The sequence below is a fragment of the Rhamphochromis sp. 'chilingali' genome (genome assembly GCF_963969265.1).
Source record: "Rhamphochromis sp. 'chilingali' genome assembly, chromosome: 2".
Lineage (NCBI taxonomy): Eukaryota > Metazoa > Chordata > Actinopteri > Cichliformes > Cichlidae > Rhamphochromis > Rhamphochromis sp. 'chilingali'.
In genome coordinates, this window is record NC_137930.1 from 19,016,788 (window position 1) to 19,034,015 (window position 17,228).

Sequence of the window (17,228 nt, forward strand, 5' to 3'; positions counted from 1 at the left end):
ATGTAGAACAGACCACTAAGGATTTGGTGCCCAGCAGCCACCTCACTTTTAATCTATCCTTGTGTCACATACAACTGCCACATTACTTTGAGTGTCCTCCAAAAATATTGGTTCTTTGCCACACTCTATATCCCTGCATACAAGACTAAAAATATGGACCTAATGCTGTAGGCTCCAGCCAGATGGATGTATCACAGAGGAGGATTTTAGGACTTAGACTGCTCCAGATGAGCTCTTCAAGCAGCCAAGAAGACAAACACTTGAATGGCAAACCATCAGTGTGCCGGAGCTGATTTGCAAACACAGACAAAGACTGAAAACCTAAAATGAACAGATTGTTTATTTATCCAATCGCATTTAAAAAGACTGCATTCACATATTACAGTCATAGTGAAATATACCAATAAATAAAATGGTACACATTAGCCTGTGAAGAGGGTTCTGTGAACAATAGTGCTACGGATACACTCTCATGAGCTTTTTCTTTATGCCTGCGAATAGACCATCTCTAAAGCGTCAGAGATGATTTAACATTTAAAAGTTCTCCCTTTAGCAGTTTCAACACTGACCGTGATGTGAGTAAAAAGACAGAAAAATAACCACAGTGGGAGATTACCCAACCATGCAATATGTACACTATGCCTTTAGATAAATAAAAGGGGAAGTTGTAAAGCCTTTTGAGCAAAGCAAGAAATATACTTAAAAATCCAATCAAACAGTCTTTGAACTGAAGAAACGTGCTATTCAAGCGTACAACTGACACAAGAAATAAATGTGAATATCACTTTGAAATGTTTAGAATTAGAAAACAAAAAACAAAAAGTATGCCGTGCTCAAAAAAAGTGGCTTAAAAGGGTCAATGCAGACAATGTACGGTGGCCCTGAGAGGTCAAAGGAACTGCAAACTAAAGAAATACCAGCAAATAGAAAAATGTTGAAAAAGCACACAAAGGACAACAGAACTTGAATAAAACACAACAGTAGTAGAAAAACACACAAAACCCAAAAGTGTTATTGGTGAGGTATGTCACCAAACACCTGAAGTGGCAACAATCTAGTGCTAAATGGCTAATAGCAAACATCTATCTGCAGTATTACATGAATCATATGAAAACACTGCATGTTTTTCTCCCTCACAACGTGGATGAGTCGTGTGCTCCTTTTAAGCCTACAATGTTTCGCAGCTGGTCCTTCGAATAAACGCCTCCCCCAAAAACACCTGTTTTGTTGCTCTGATTTAACTTCGACTGTGTTTTATTCGGCTTCTGTGTTTTGCTTTGTTTTTTCATTTCCAATGTGTTTTGTGTGCATTTGGAGAAATTTTCGGTTTGTTGGTGTTTTTAAGTCGCAGCGCAGTTCTGAAGTTGCAGCGTTTGACCTCTCTGGGACACCGTACAAACGTGAGGCGCATCGAGTGAATTGAAATTTGAAAACTGGAGCAAGTACGACACAACCACCGCTACAAAATATACAATGTGCAAGTAACAGTGGTAAATAAGGTCAGTGTGTCATTAGTGTTGATTACGACTAGTTCCCTTTAAGTCAAGACACAACCTAAGCATTCAGATGCTTCGAACACTTTTTAGCTTGAAAAACAAACCATGACAAACTTGGATTAGTGATGTGAGGTGCTGCATTGCAGTTAGTCTGCATTCACTTCCACAGATTTCCTGAAGCAGAGACTCAGTACATTACAAGTCCTCTGAGGCTCTTGAGGACACTGAAATATTTTACACTGCTACACAAAGCACTCCATAAAATTCAGTGTTTACTATAATAGGCTCCTCGCTAAGGCAACGCTTTCAACGTCACACTTCATAATAGCTGAAGACATCCACTTTAAAGAGTGTAACTAGAAAATTTCAAATACATAAGTAGTGGAGCCATTTGACGACAAGCCGCGTTACTTCTCCGTTTCCTGTTTTTGGATTTAAGAGTTCAACAGCAGCGTGAAGCAAACAGAACCACAGAGGAGCTCTCCCGGCTGCCAGGTGTACAAAGCCGATTGAGTTACAGCAAAAAGAAGAAGAACAAGACCGCCACACTTTTAGACCAAGTTGTAGGCATCCAGGTGGCCCTGCAAGATGTGGTCCTTCACCACGCAGAAGACAAACCGGACGTTGTCTGTGTCTGTGGCGCACGTGAAATGGGAGTAGATGATTTTTTTCTCATCTGGGTTAAGACTGACAAACATGTCTAATATGAATGCTTTTCCCGCGTCGACGTCCTGTGGAGGACCTAGAAGAAGAAAACAGCACAGGAATATTTTAGTAGTTGTGTAAAAGTGAAAAATTGTAAGTTAGATTCATGCATTTCCATGAAGAAATAGAAATCTGAATTCACAGGCAAAGCATATCATTTTTATCAGCGGAAAACAAACTGGTACACTCGTGTTTGGTCTGGTATAACCAGTAGCATTTAGTAGTTAATGCCAGCGAACTGTAAAAAGGAGTGAGTGTGTTGTTGGTGATTGTAAGAGAAAGACTTTGTTATTTGACACAGTGAATCAGCAAAAACGAATGGACCAAGATGCTCATATTATCATGTTCTATTCAAATGTTCTTTGCAGCGAGTGCGCTAGTTCCCCTTACCGTCGTACTCAGGGAAGTAGTCAACCAAATGTGAATACATGATTTTTTCCTCGAGTAAATCTATCTTGTTGAGGAACAAGATGATCGAGGATTCTTCGAACCACTTGTAGCTTATGATTGTCTTGAACAAGGCCATGCTTTCTTCCATTCGGTTCTGTGAAAAAAAACAAACATATAAATAAATAAAGAATGAAAGGGAGCAAACACAACAGACGTGAATCCCTGCTGAAGAACAGCAGTACTTCACCAGTGATTGCCTGTGTGAGCAAATTCAATTGGCTGTAATCTCATCAAGTGAACAGGCCTCACTAAAAGGTGCCCTTTGTTGGGCTAAAGTGACTTTAGAGCTCCCCCTGCAGTTGAACTATGAGCACTGCCACAAAGGAGGGCTGAGATGAGGTTAATCAATGTGGCCAGAAAGTGAGAGAGAGAGAAACAGAGAGACAAAGAGAGAGAGAGAGAGGAGCTGGACTCTGCAGAAATCTAGGTCATCATTTCCACCTAACAGGTTTGGCCTTAAACAAAGGAAACAAAGTCCCTTTGTGTCCTATCCAGTGAGTTGGGTGTTTTTTTTATCCCAAAGCAAGCTACTGTCTTTTCCCATGTAAGAAACATGTGTGTATATATATATATATATATATATATATATATATATATATATATATATATATATATATATATATATATATATATATATATAAGATTACTATTTTTAAGTCTGATCTTTACCTCATTGGAAGACTCAGCGAGGACCTGATCGTACTCACTAAGTGCCACCAGGAACATGATGGAAGTGACATTTTCAAAACAGTGGATCCATTTCCTCCTCTCTGAACGCTGACCACCCACATCCACCATCCTACAGTCACAGGTTTAAACCGGTGAAAAATATTAAGGTAACATAAATGATACAAATGATGTTTCTTAAAAATGATAACAGGACCGGAGACAGCAATGTAAAGTACATGAACTGTTATATTAAAGAGGTAAAACCAGTCAAACTGGGGGAACCAGTCAAACAGCAGCTAATATAATCAGTGGCCAGCTGTCACAGCGACATAGTCTAAAATTGGTCAGTTCAAACAGGATGTTTCTTTCTAATTCTAATGTGAACTCTAATGTGCGTTACATTTTAATGGGCTTCCTGAAAATTAACATCTCAGTGTCCAGTTACCTAACACACAGTAGGTGGCTTTGAGAGATCATTTTAAAGTTGGTCGGGCCTTCTCACAAAGTTTGACTAATTATCGACACAGTTAAACGTCACTATTTTTAGCGTTAAAATGATATTTAGTTTTCTAATTAACAAACATTTTGTTTGCTATATAACTATGAAATCAATTTAACACACTCTTCATGCAGAACTGCTCTGTGTGATCTGTCTGCTCTTGCTATACGTAGCCGCCCAGGATGGCAGACTTGATGAACAAATTATATTTAGGGACGCAATGATAACTGCAGTCCAAGGGCGAACAGGTGAAAGTGTTGCTTATAGGGCTGTTCGATATAACGATATATATCGGATGACGATATAAAAACGTCTATTGTTTCATTTTACGCTATCGTTTGTTTCGCAAAATAAACTGTTTACGGCAACATTTTTTCATCGTTTTGATGGTCACTGTAGTGGCTATATTAATTTCTTAAAGTTCTCTCTTTCTCTTATATTTAATATAACCACACTACCGACGACAAGCGCCTGTTTTTATGCGTTGTGGTTAGCAACAACGACGGTAACAGCATCGCGTGTCCGCTTGTTTATGTTCCACATAAACCTTTCACAATAAAGCTCAAGATCCTGTTGAGACTTTTCAAAATAAACAGAATCACGTGAAAGAGCAGATTATTTACGGATGAGAATTAAAAAAGAGCCACCAGGTGCTAAAAAATAAACCTTAGACTCAAACGTTAGAACAGGCTTTTCCCCGCAGCACGCTGTGTAATAAATACTCACAAAGAAAACGGCGGCCTTTACAACTTATGTCTAAAAATGTATCGTTTCATGCATCGGTTAAAACACTCGACTCCAGCTACATGACGCGCAGCTGGAAACACTTCACGCAAGACGAGCTGCCCGAGATTCACAGAATTTACAGAAAATGTTAAATTTTTGTGATTTATATCGTTATCGGGAAGCTAGAATTCTTATATCGGGATATGAGATTTTGGTCATATTGCACAGCCCTAGTTGCTTATGTGCTTATGTTACCTGATAACACTAGGTGTCATCAGGGACAATGTCATTGTTTTTGCAGGTATCTGGTTACCAGAGAGGTTACAAGTAAAAAGAAAAAAAAACAGGATGGCCATTCGCTAGCAGTGAATGCACCATAATGATGTATACACACAATAGACATTGTACTCGGGAGGTAGAAGGGTAGAAGATTTTAAAACAGGTTACTGGATCTTTATATATATATAAGATATAAATGTATCGATCCCTGTAATACCTCGAATTATGTTATCTGCTTTTAAGGAATGTTGCATTATTTTTAATAGTATTTGTGGGGGACACCAACAAAAGAAAGAAAAAAAAAAAACACTCACCTGAACACCACACCCTCCAGGTCAAAAGGGTACTCTATGATACCGGTTGTGGGCACCCTCACCCTCAGCACATCTTGCTGAGTTGGCAGATACCCAGTATCAGAGATTCGATCCAAGTCATCCAGATAGCTAATAGCACAGGGGGAGGATAATGCAGTGTTAAGAAATGAAAATGAAAGCTGCTGACAGAAAGACTGATGAAGAAGCAGAACAGAGAGGGAGAGAAGGAAGACATTTATTTTGAATTATTTAAGTCATGGCTGTATCTGTTTCAGCCATGTAGCTGCAATGAATTATTTAGAATTTAAATGCGTTTCTTTTTAACAACCTTAAATGGAAAAACTACTAAGCCTCTGTGTCCTTGGTGCATTAAAAAGACGGCTGGCAGATGAAACACAGGAAATTATTAGACAGTGTGTGAGGAGTTATTCTTCTGTTTACACTCACTATTTGGCTGAGTCTGAGAGCTGGTATTCCCGCTTCCGATTGTAACATTCCTGAATTCCCGGGTCGCTCCACAAGCTCTTCAAGGCATCAATGTATGGGTTGGTTAATGTTACCACCTTTTCCACATCAGCCTTATTGACAGTTGTGGCGTTGGCCTGAGCATCACAATAACACATTAATATTAGCGACAACTTCAGAAAGAATAATTACTTTAATATTGTGTTATTTATAGGAAGCATCTCTTGCGCAACTGTCACCGCAGCATTATAGGTGACGAATCAGTCCCAGTGCTGGAAGGAAGGAGTGATGTCATCCGGTTTACCAAGATAACAAATACCAAACAAGATGGAATTAAGATTCTGATTCATACTACCAATCATTTACTGAAACTAACTGTTCAACATATAAGCACATCATTTCGATACAGTGGGGGAAATAATTGTTCCAAAGAAATGAAAAGTTTATATTTTTATGATAATTTCATTTTAATAGAGGCAGAATATCAACCAAACCACATTACGTAAAAGCTATAAGTAGATTTTCTTGTCATTGAGTGAAATAAGTATTTGATCCCCTACAACGCAGCAGGAATGGCTGTGTGCCACGTACGGTCAATCAATCAACTACGGATCGTCCTTTTTGAACTCCTTATGTGTATGAAGCGCAACTTTCCAGAGAATCAGTTCCCTCCATTTTACCACTTTGGGCAGTATCAAAGAGCCAAGAATAAAAATAAGAAACCTAACGGATTTCGAGAGTTTCGGCAAAGAGGAGCGGGCCAAACTCCCCCCTGAGGTGTGTACACGCCTGGTGATGTGAGCAAACTTTCAAATTCAGCAGGCAATCAAATATTTATTTCCCCCACTGTAAAAGAGAACTTTTTGATAGTCTCCAGCAGACATGATGAAATTAAGCCCTGTTTAAACTACTGTCACAGGGGGTCTTTAAAAACCAATAAGTAATCTCTGAGCTTCCAAACATAAAACAATAAATCTGATTTGAAGGTATCTGTGTAGTGGTTTTTCTTGAGTATGTTATCAACAGCTGTTGTTTAGAAATCGTCATTCTCAACCTAGCAGTCAAGCGTGTTAACCCCATCTGCAGGAATTTAGTGCATTGGTTTGCATGGCATTGTTGTGGGAGAGAAGCGGTACCAGTATGTTATACGGCAGCCATCAGTGAAAACGGAAATGACACTGAAGAAATCAGACACAACATGAAAGGAGCTGGGGTAGATATGGGTTGCAAAGCAGCTTGCAGAGGCAGTACTAGCCGTGGGAAGGCTAAAGCATTTGCATGCCCCCATATCAGATTTTTTCAACAGGAAGCACAGAAGGGCAGCAGTTCAGCAATCTGAAGCAATAGTAAACATGAGAATCAAAACCCATCATTAATGAAATTCCAGTGTTATGAAATATATGAATCGAACCGGCTGATTACACTGCAACGCTCCAATGAAGGTAACACTGAAGAACAGATATCTGTTTGTTGAGTCATATATTTTTCATAATGCAGAAGTCTTTGGAAGGGATTTTCCACTTTGTTTGATTTTTTGTTTTTGTTTTTTCATGCTAACTAAAATGCTCCTGCTTCAAAATATACTCCCATTCTTTGATGGTCCTGTTTTTCTTTTTCTATTTTACATTTTCTTCCCCCTGCAGTCACTGACCACCTAATAGAAATCAAAAAATCTTAGCATTTTACTAAAAGATTGTTCCAGCTTTTAATTCCACACCACTAATACAATGTAACTTACTCGCCTCCATCACTCAACAGCTGCCACTGTTTTATGTGCCGCGCCTCAAATAATCACGTCACTTCCAGTGTCTACTTCATTTTTTATAGAGCTACTCAGAGGCAGATTTCTTATTTAAGACTCAAAAACACAATCATAGAAATACCACTGAGTATTCTTCTTACAGTATATTCCAGTATAGAGCTAGCTAGCCGCAGTTATGAAAGTATCATTAAGGCAGTCACATGAGTCTAGAGAGAGGTTGGCAACTGCCTTGTGTCCACCTTACTGGTTGCCAGCAAAACATCTTTGTGGTTTGTGTCTCACTTTTTCAAGTTTCGCTACAGTTCAGTGTTTAATTAGCAAGTGTTTGCAGACAGGTCAGTGTCATCCATAACAGCCACAAGCAAGCATTACACCGTGCTAGTGACCACAGTAATCACAAGGAGGTGTGACTTTTTGTGTAAACCTCTTACATAAAAAGTTAACTAAAACTATCACTTTTGACTTTATATGAGAAAATGCTTTCAGAATAAAAGTCTAACCTGTGTGTTTAGTGAAGCAAACAGTAGGAGCAAGCTTCACTAAGTTAAGATGTTCTCCTTCTGGTGAAAGCAAGCAAAAAGCTAGTTACCCCAGCAGGCTTTTTTGTGAGCATATAAATTTAATCCAACTCGTTCAATTGTTCTTTTGGTTTTGTTTTTGCTTTGTTTTCTTTTTGTTTCAGAGAGGTTATACGAGGACTCAAATCTTTGGATGGGCCTTCTGTGCATTACTATAGATTCTAAGCTACGATTTCACCATTCAGGGAAGAGGTTTAGTGAACTGATATACTGAGTGCCTGATATCACCGCTCGCTAAATTATTCAAACAGACAGTCAATAGTTTATTCAATAATGAGCGATAAATTTGGTTTCCAGACAGGAGTCTAATGCACTTTTTTGTGATCAGCATAGTTTGTGAACAGTGTAGTTGATTTGATGAATAAACGCACTTATTTCAGACACAGCGACGGATGTCTTGACCTCACTGACCTACGGTCTCTCTGTGTTTCACTGCTGATTTATGCAAACCAACTGCATACAAACAGTGCCATCCTGTGAGCTTTTACAGAACACCACCAACACTACAGGAAAGAAAAAATATAACTCACATGCTGACTCAGATGATCACTGACATAGGCTCTCCTGGATTGCATCCTAACCTGGAGCTTTACCTAATGTAGTCTCTGTGTGTGAGCTAGCACGTTTTTGTGATTAATACGCACCTGGGGCCCGTTCTTCGTACGTCGCTTACTACATCCAAGATCAAATGACACATCTAAGACCAAACCATCGCGCTAACTGTGAGCTCACTAATCCGGTTCCCCGAACACACCTGCTGTTGACGATTAGTACAGCTGGATGAAGTAATGTGAGATCACTGGGTGTCGTAAAAGGGGCTACGCATCGATAGTGGAAACATTGATCGGCAACCCTCTGATTGGTCGGCGAAAATGTCGAAGGAGTGCGCTCGGTATTTTTCGGCAGCAGAGCAAGAACTCTTGAGTGAGGGATTTCAGGAGTTTCAGAGTTTAATCAGAACGCAAGGGAACACTGCAAATGCTGCAAAAGCAAGGAGCGAGGGCTGGCAGAAAGTTGCTGACAAATTAAACTCGTAAGTAATTCAATAATAACAATAATAATGGAGTGGATTGATATAGCGCTTTTCAAGGCACCCAAAGTGCTTTACAATGCCACTATTCAGTCACTCTCACATTCACACACTGGTGGAGGCAGCTACGGTTGTAGCCACAGCTGCCCTGGGGCAGACTGACAGAAGCCAGGCTGCCATATCGCGCCATCGGCCCCTCTGGCCAACACCAGTAGGCTGTAGGGTAGATTTATTATATTACACTATATTATCCAATATTATATTACATTATATTATATTATGTTATATTATATCCCCTTACACATTAGAGCCACAACAGGACCCACTAGAACATGGGAACAAGTAAAAGTGAAATATAAGAATATTCTACAGAATGGTAATATTTATCACTTATATTGCTTTTAGTCTCTTGAAAAGAGACCCTGAAATAATCTGTTTGTTTATAACAGCAACCAAGAAAAGGGCAGAGCAACAAAAGACAGGTGGTGGTCCTGCACCCCCTCGTCAACAAGTTGGTTAAGTGAATAATACCCTCACGGGAAAATCGATATCTCTCTATGAGCACACTGTCGCGCTGAGCTAAAGGATCCTGTCTATCCCGCAATATATGCTGAATTCTGAAAACTCTCCTTATCAATCTTGCACCTTCCGCAATGGGTGGCTCGCGTAAACGGACAGGACATGGCTGCGACAGACTTCCCAAATCCACCTTCGCTTTTATAGCCGTGGTCTCCCATCTTGATTACACGAAGTAATTTCCAATTACTACTCTGAAATATGAATTACATCTGTAATAATCACATACATGTAATAGAATGTTAATAGTACATTTCCCTTTTTTAGGAAATGACCTGTATGTATCTGTGTGACGTCAATAAATGGATCAAGTGCTGCATTATCTTTAGTTACATTGATAATATTTATTTATGGTGAAACAGTGGTGGAATATCGCTGTTGCTTTCGTATAAATGAAGCGGACATACCTGCGTGGCCGCGATCTAATCCTGTTTACATAAAGTAAGCCTGCTCCCGAGCAGGTTTACGGTTACGGCTCTGTTGCTATGGCAGCAAGTCCCGGATGAGCTTCGGGGAAATCGTCAACAATCAAATCCAGCTAACTTACTTAGCGAGGTACGAAGAACGGGCCCCTGGTGTTTGTAAGACAGGAACAGATTCCTGTATGAATAATGGGGAATTCCTGATCTCTTACTTGTTTTTGGCTCAGGACTACCAGTTTACATGCTTGCAGTGTGACACTCTGTATACTTCAAAACGACAGCTCACTCCGTAAGTAGACAAAACTCTCTGGCAGCAGGATTGCAAAACTAAACACTGTTGCAAATTACCAGAAGTGCTTCACCCTAAATACACAGTAATACACACTGCAGGCTCTGTCAGTAAACCTTCCGCATGCTTCTGTGGGACTGTGTCTGATAAAAACCGCTTTCTCAATTTGTCTGAGCAAAGCAGCGAAGAAAGGACACAGGCCTACCTTGTTGTGCTCATACTTGTAGGGGATCTGCAGTGCGTTCATGGCCTGGATCATGGCCTGCATGGCTGTGAAGATGTTCTGGTACACCAGCTGTTTGAAGCCTCTCTTGTCTTCATCAGAGTATCCACGGCCATGGATGATCCTCATTTGTTTAATGAACGTGCTCTTGCCACTTTCACCAGTTCCTATCCAACAGGAGGCATAAATGTAGTTTTATTCTTTATTCCCATCAAAATACCAACAATACAATGCACCTGTCCTCCCCTCTATACCTTATCACATCCAGATACTGTGTAAATCCAAAGGTCATTTTCATCCCCTCAAGTGATTCTTGATCCAATAAGAACACATGGAAAATCAGATTTTAAAAATATATATATATGAAATATTTATTACAGAAAAAACCTATTACAGACATGTTTTGTTTTGTTTTGTTTTGTTTTGTTTTGTCTTGGTTGTTTTTACAAAATGATTTTTTTTATAATTACAGGACGATCAATAAGCTACCTGAGCCCTTCCTGTAATTTTACTTTTACTTTTTTTATTTCTTACAATTTAAGCACAAAGAGACACAATTATGTTATTTACCACAACAGCAGGTAGAAAAAACTTAAAGTCTGAGAACTTGTTTTTTTATAGTGGTAGAAGAAGCATCTAGATTATTTACTTAAATAAAAACTTCTTTAAACATATATAAGGAAAATTCTTTTAATTAAAGTCCAACTAAACTAAAAGTGCCTCAACTATAACTATTCATTATACAGAATTCATTTTTTCAGTATATTATAGGATCAAGGTGATTATAGTTAACTAAAACTGAAAACTAAAGCAGATTTGAAGAAAACATTTTAGTTACCTAAAAAAAGTGAAAATTAAAACTAGACTTGTGCAAAAATGTAAACTATATAAAATAAGATTTTGTAAAAAGTATAGTATCTGTTAGTTTGTTAAAAAGGTGTTATTTCAGCTTGGCTGATGAGGCATTGATGGACATGCTTATTGAGACTCCACAGGATTGTGAGTCAACTGCTTTCAAAATATTCTGTGTTTTTATTGTAACACCGGTATAAATTTTCCTAAATCGTGCCTCCGACATATGCCTTCCATACAATAATAATTAAAAAGCCTAAATCTGACACTGAAACTAACAAAAACTAAACTGAAACTAAACCGTTTAAAACAGTAGAAAGTAAGTGAAACTAAACTGGATTAAAAACAAAAAGTCAAAATGAATTGAAATAAAAAAACGAATTAGAAATCACAAAAATAAAATAACTCTGAAAGGAAATAATTTAAAAAAATATTCAGTCATTAATGAGTACATCACTTGTAATTATAATTTAAGCACTGACCTTTGGCTTAATAAAAAATAACAAGGTATAAATTTTTGATTGATTTAAGGCTATAAAACACACACACACACACACATATATATATATAAAATAACATCTGTCGCAAAAAAATAATGACAGAAATATTTAACTAATACAGGTACGTCAGAACTTGTTTTACGTTTTCCTGCTGACCCTGTTGACACATCCATCCATTTCAATTATATTGTTTCTGTAAAACGTTCACATATTCTATATATATTCGTGCAGTGTGTAAGCGATCAGCTAGTTTTAACTGTAAAACTCCCACTCTTTCTGTCTGTTGACATTGAAATTCCTTTTTGGATCACTATGCGTCACACTGATAAGCTCTTGACTTTTTGATACCAGATGAAAATTTCAACACTTTCAGTGTTTTCTTTAAGGTCCTAACAACAGGTGTTCATTCCCCAGTATTCTGAGTTTAGTTTAAGGTAGTAAATGTTAGCATGTTAACGCAGTCAGCATAATAATCATTACATCACCAAATGGACTGCAAACTTTATAGCTGTGAGCATCAAAACATGCTGATGTTAGCATTTAGCTTAAGGAGCAACTATGCCTGAGGTCTCACCAGCAGCACGGATGCAGACTCTCCTGTTTAGCAACACTGGATGGGGTTTTATAGCTCAGAGGAATAAACTATGTCAGGTTATCACTAAACAGATGGTATACAGAGCGATTGATTTTATTGCTTCATTTATTTATTTAATAATAATAATAATAATAATAATAATAATAATAATAATAATAATAATAATAATAATAATAATGGATTGCATTTATATAGCGCTTTTCGAGACCCTCAAAGCACTTTACAATTCCACTATTCATTCACACACTGGTGGAGGGAAGCTACAGTTGTAGCCACAGCTGCCCTTGGTGCAGACTGACAGAAGCGAGGCTGCCATATCGCGCCACTCGGCCCCTCTGGCCATCACCAGTAGGCGGTAGGTGAAGTGTCTTGCCCAAGGACACAACGACCAGGAACAGACAGAGCTGGGGATCGACCCGGCAACCTTCCGGTTACAAGATGAGCTTCCCAACCCCCTGAACCACGGTCGCCCCGAATGTAGTTATGATCATAATATATTATCCTGATGTCCTCTTATGTAAACTTGGACATAACTTGCATCAAATGTTACGTTTTGTCATCTCATGGGTGGCTGGTAGATTTATTAGAAGTTGCGGCATTTCCCCGTGTAGCTGACAATGCAGAAATGACACCGGTGAGACAACCCTGTGCACAAATGAAAGCAACAGTATTTCTTTTAAAATGTTATTAGAGAGTACTTAAAGCGATGTGCACTGTTCCAATCTCAGACTGAAACTGGTCGTGGGCTAAAATACAGAGTGCTGTCTACTGAAGCTAAAAGGCTGGTGACACGTTCAACATGACTACCCATGCTTGACTGCTTTAGACCTTCAACTTAATCACTGATGACACATCCTTTGCCAAATAGTCAAATTAAATGTGGCACCTTATTAAGTACACCTGTTCAACTACTTATTTATGCAAACATCTGATCCGCCAATCACGTTGCAAGAACAGCATTTAGAACATAGTCAAGACAAAATGGTGAAGTTTAAACTGAGCAGCCGACTGGGGAAGAAGGGTGATTGAAGTGACTTTGAATGTAGCGTGGTTGTTGGTGACAAATGGGCTAAGTATTTGAGAAACTGTTGATCTGCTGGGATTTTCCCACACTGCCATCTCAAGGGTTTACAGAGGATATTTTCCCAAACAAGAGAAAATATCCAGTCTGCGGCAGTCCTCTGGAAAAAAAAGGTATTGATGATGTCAGAGGCCAGAGAAAAATGGCCACACTGCTTCGAGCTGTTACAAAGACCACACCCAGAACCGCTCCGGTCAGCTAAGAACCGGCAACCGAGGATATCACATCCACGAACTTACCAAAATTAGACAGAAAATCAGAAAAATGTTTTCTAGCTTTACGAGTCTCAATTCCTGCCGCAACATTCGGATGGTAGGGTCAGAATTTGATGGACACAACATGAAGCCATATTGTTGCTGACCATGTCCATCCTTTCATGATGCTTGCTTCCAGCACAGTAACACTGTGTCACAAAGCTCTGGTTTCCTGAACATGACGCGTCACAGTCACCAGATGTCAATCCAGCATGGCCCTTTGGGATATGGTGAAACAGAGGATTTGCATTTAGGACGTGCAGCCAACAAATCTTCAGCAGCTGTGCGATGCTGACACGTCAATACGGACCAAAATCTCTGCTGTTAAATGTTACGTTTTCCCAGCACCTCAATGAATCTGTGACACTACGAATTAAAGCAGCTCTGAAAGTAGAAAGGAGCAAGGAGGAACTAATGAAGCACCCGGTGCCCTGTAGTATACAGATGAGGACTGCAACTAATATTTCTTTTCTGTACAGATTAAATGACAGCGGTGTGTGGAGCCCATGCCATACTGGATTTTATGGGGCCAATTCTAAAGGAAGTTGAAACAAAATGTATACCATCAACTAAAGTGAGATAGATGAGGGAGGACTCATCACACTTCCAGGTATAACTGTTAGCAATTATGTTACTAATACATGTAGATTTGTCACATCTTTATACCTCATAAAGTCTCCAAATCATGCAGAGATTATAAATGCAAACTAGGGTCAGGAAGCTACAGTCTAACATGCTCGTGGCTAACCACAAAAATGCTACAAAACTAGTTGACCCAAGGCTAGTCGCATATTATTTCGTAAAAGGAAAAAAACTGACGAGTGAGTATTTGAGCTTCGTGTCATGTCATGCCTGTCTGAACCAGCAATGTATACCAGAGGACTGCTTACTGTTGTGTAGAAGAAAAATGCTGTTATCAGATACACTGCACAGATCTGTCGATGGGCAGTTCTGAAGAACTGGAGGCAGTTGGCTCTGTTAACAGTCAACTGTTTTCTCTTTTTTCGCTGCTCTCCTTAAGATTAAACTGTGATGAGTTTTGTTGTAGTACCAGTTCTTTTTTTAAAATACGTCTCATGAGACGCATACAGCAACCACTGATCAATGTCACCGCAAACCACTAATGTACATAGACTTTGGTCCATGTTAAACTACTACAGTCAGGCCATATGTTGATGTCTTATCAACAAATGAAGTATATACACTTCATTTGGTACACATAATATTTCAATCCTACAAATCTGTGTAGTTAATCCCTTTTTTTCCCCATTTGAGATACAGTAGTAGCTAAAAGTAGTTAAAACTCCCACTGTGAGTACGTTTTGCATGGTTGCCCGTACTGTAACTGCATTTTGCATTGTCTTTACACTTTAACTCACCTCACACAGCAAACTATGCACACGCCCTATGACAGGAACAGTGTTCAGTAGTAAATGACGTGCATGTAAACTTCATCCTACTCCCTTTTGAACATGTAAATTGTGTGGTATATAGAATTATTCACATCACCTCCATGTTTTTTATTTTACTTTGGGGATTTTTCTGTTTACAATGTATTTATATATATATATATATATATATATATATATATATATATATATATATATCTTATATTTTTCAGGTTTTAATGTCCACATTCAGGATTCACCTCTTACTCCACTGTTTATAATCTGCTTCCTCTCAGCTACAAAGGCATCATAACACACTCAAGTGCACTGAATCATGTTTACATCTATGTTTTGAGGGGTCTGATTCAAAGAGCAGACAGATGCTAAGTAGGCTGTATTTATTCAAGTAGTCTTCTGTGACACAGCTTTCTTTCTGCATGAATTTAAGAGCTGCACTTGCTGCCTCATATGTCAAAACCGTAAATACAAATATTCAACATAAGGCTGTTATATTTATGCAAGATTTTTTTCTTAAATCGTTAAGACATTTGATGTATCAAATTTAATAATTAATTTGATATAACAGACGAGATGCAAAGACCCTCTTGAGGAGGCCACCTAACGTTTTCCGGGATGCAGCTTCTTAAGTGGAAGTCCTGAAAACTTGTTCCACCTCTGACCTCTGATAGAGGTGTCACAGAGACCGTTTGATCCGTCTCTTACCCAGCAAAAGGAGTTTATATTCCCGTCGGGATTCCCTCTTGTCCCGGCGGAGCTGCCTCTCAATCTCATCGTTGATCCTCCGAGCCTCTTTGGCCTCCGGGCTGAGGCAGCATGCCCCCACGGAGCTCAAAATCATTCCTGGTTACAACTTCACCTTCCAAGGTAAACACACATACATACTGTTTGTTCATACAGCGAACACTCCCCCCTTCCCTTCCTCGGTGTATCCTCGAGTCACAACACACAATGATTAAAGCCCACGGTAACTCTTTACTACAAGCTCCAGCAACTACGCCTCCCCCCTCCCGGAGCTGGAAACAGAAGCTTTAGCAAATTTAAGGAAGTAAAGCAGCTGTTCTCGAGGCTGTTACCTTCTTCCTCTCCAGTAAAAGGGGAAATTAACTTTGTGCAATAAGTTGAGCAGACTGTAACGGCGACTGTGATAGCTGACGCTCCGGGCGTGGTGGACTGAATATGGCGGAGTTTTGACTTCAAGGCGCAACAAAATGACACAAAGATGATATCAATTTTTAAAAAGTGGTTAAGAAGACCTACTCGGTAAATAAGATCCTGCAACCTTCTATCGCGTTATCCTCCTCTGCCTGCAGACTCCTTTATCCCGTCTCCCCCCCAACTCTATCCACAGTGAAAACCAACGGCGCGCCATGTGACAGAGGGCTGTGCCGTGATGGGAAGCCGTGTGGGCTTTCACTATTACATTATAGGAGCAGATTTCCGGTGTTAACCAGCGAACTACGGATGCATGTGAGAGAGCAACTGGCTGACACACTTCACCATGTCCGTAAACCAATTACATGTACTACAAAGACAGCAGCGCAGTATTGCTCCGCTGAAATAAAAACAAATAGACACACACTTACACTTTGTGGGCTGTGACACAGACTTTATTTACTAAACACCTGCAAGTACTACACAGAAAAATCACCACTCCTGGACTCACAAATCCTTTGACATCAAACTGCAAAGAAAAGAGGGGGGGGGAGAGTATCTTAAGAAATCAATTCACAGAACTCTAAAAATCCTTCTCCAAAAATTAAAATAATGAAAAAAAAAATGCAAGAATAAAATGGATCCAACTGATCAGCTCTTAAGGTTGGAAGATTTCAGCGAGTCCATCCCTGTGAGTGGTAGAAAAGAAATAATGGAAAGACAACTAAAGATTACCAAATCTGTCTTTTTTTGTTGTTCTTCTTGTTTTTTGGCCCCAAAGTATTAAGTAATCTGGGCCGTTCTAAACACTCATAAAATTACTGTTTTTTTATGTAAATATATACACACTTTATACAGCTTTTTGCCTTTCAAAGAAAGACGATTACACACACAAAAAAAAA

At 39.2% G+C, this 17,228-nt stretch overlaps 1 protein-coding gene across 2 annotated transcripts; it reads right to left on the reverse strand.

Annotated features, from left to right (window-relative positions):
* Positions 1-322: 322 nt before the first annotated feature.
* On the reverse strand, positions 323-16,587 carry LOC308387722 (guanine nucleotide-binding protein G(q) subunit alpha-like). 2 transcript variants are annotated; one of them, XM_080867975.1, is made up of 8 exons: positions 16,432-16,587; positions 15,877-16,030; positions 10,466-10,650; positions 5,586-5,740; positions 5,139-5,267; positions 3,321-3,450; positions 2,592-2,745; positions 323-2,238 (listed from the first exon to the last, which is right to left on the reverse strand). In XM_080867975.1, exons 2-8 carry the CDS (start codon positions 16,010-16,012, stop codon positions 2,048-2,050), a joined length of 1,080 nt encoding a protein of 359 aa, XP_080724101.1. In that variant the 5' UTR covers positions 16,013-16,030; positions 16,432-16,587; the 3' UTR covers positions 323-2,047. The 2 variants fall into 2 exon arrangements, with proteins under 2 accessions (XP_080724101.1, XP_080724102.1); XM_080867976.1 differs by lacking the exon at positions 16,432-16,587 and adding an exon at positions 16,248-16,405.
* Positions 16,588-17,228: the final 641 nt, after the last annotated feature.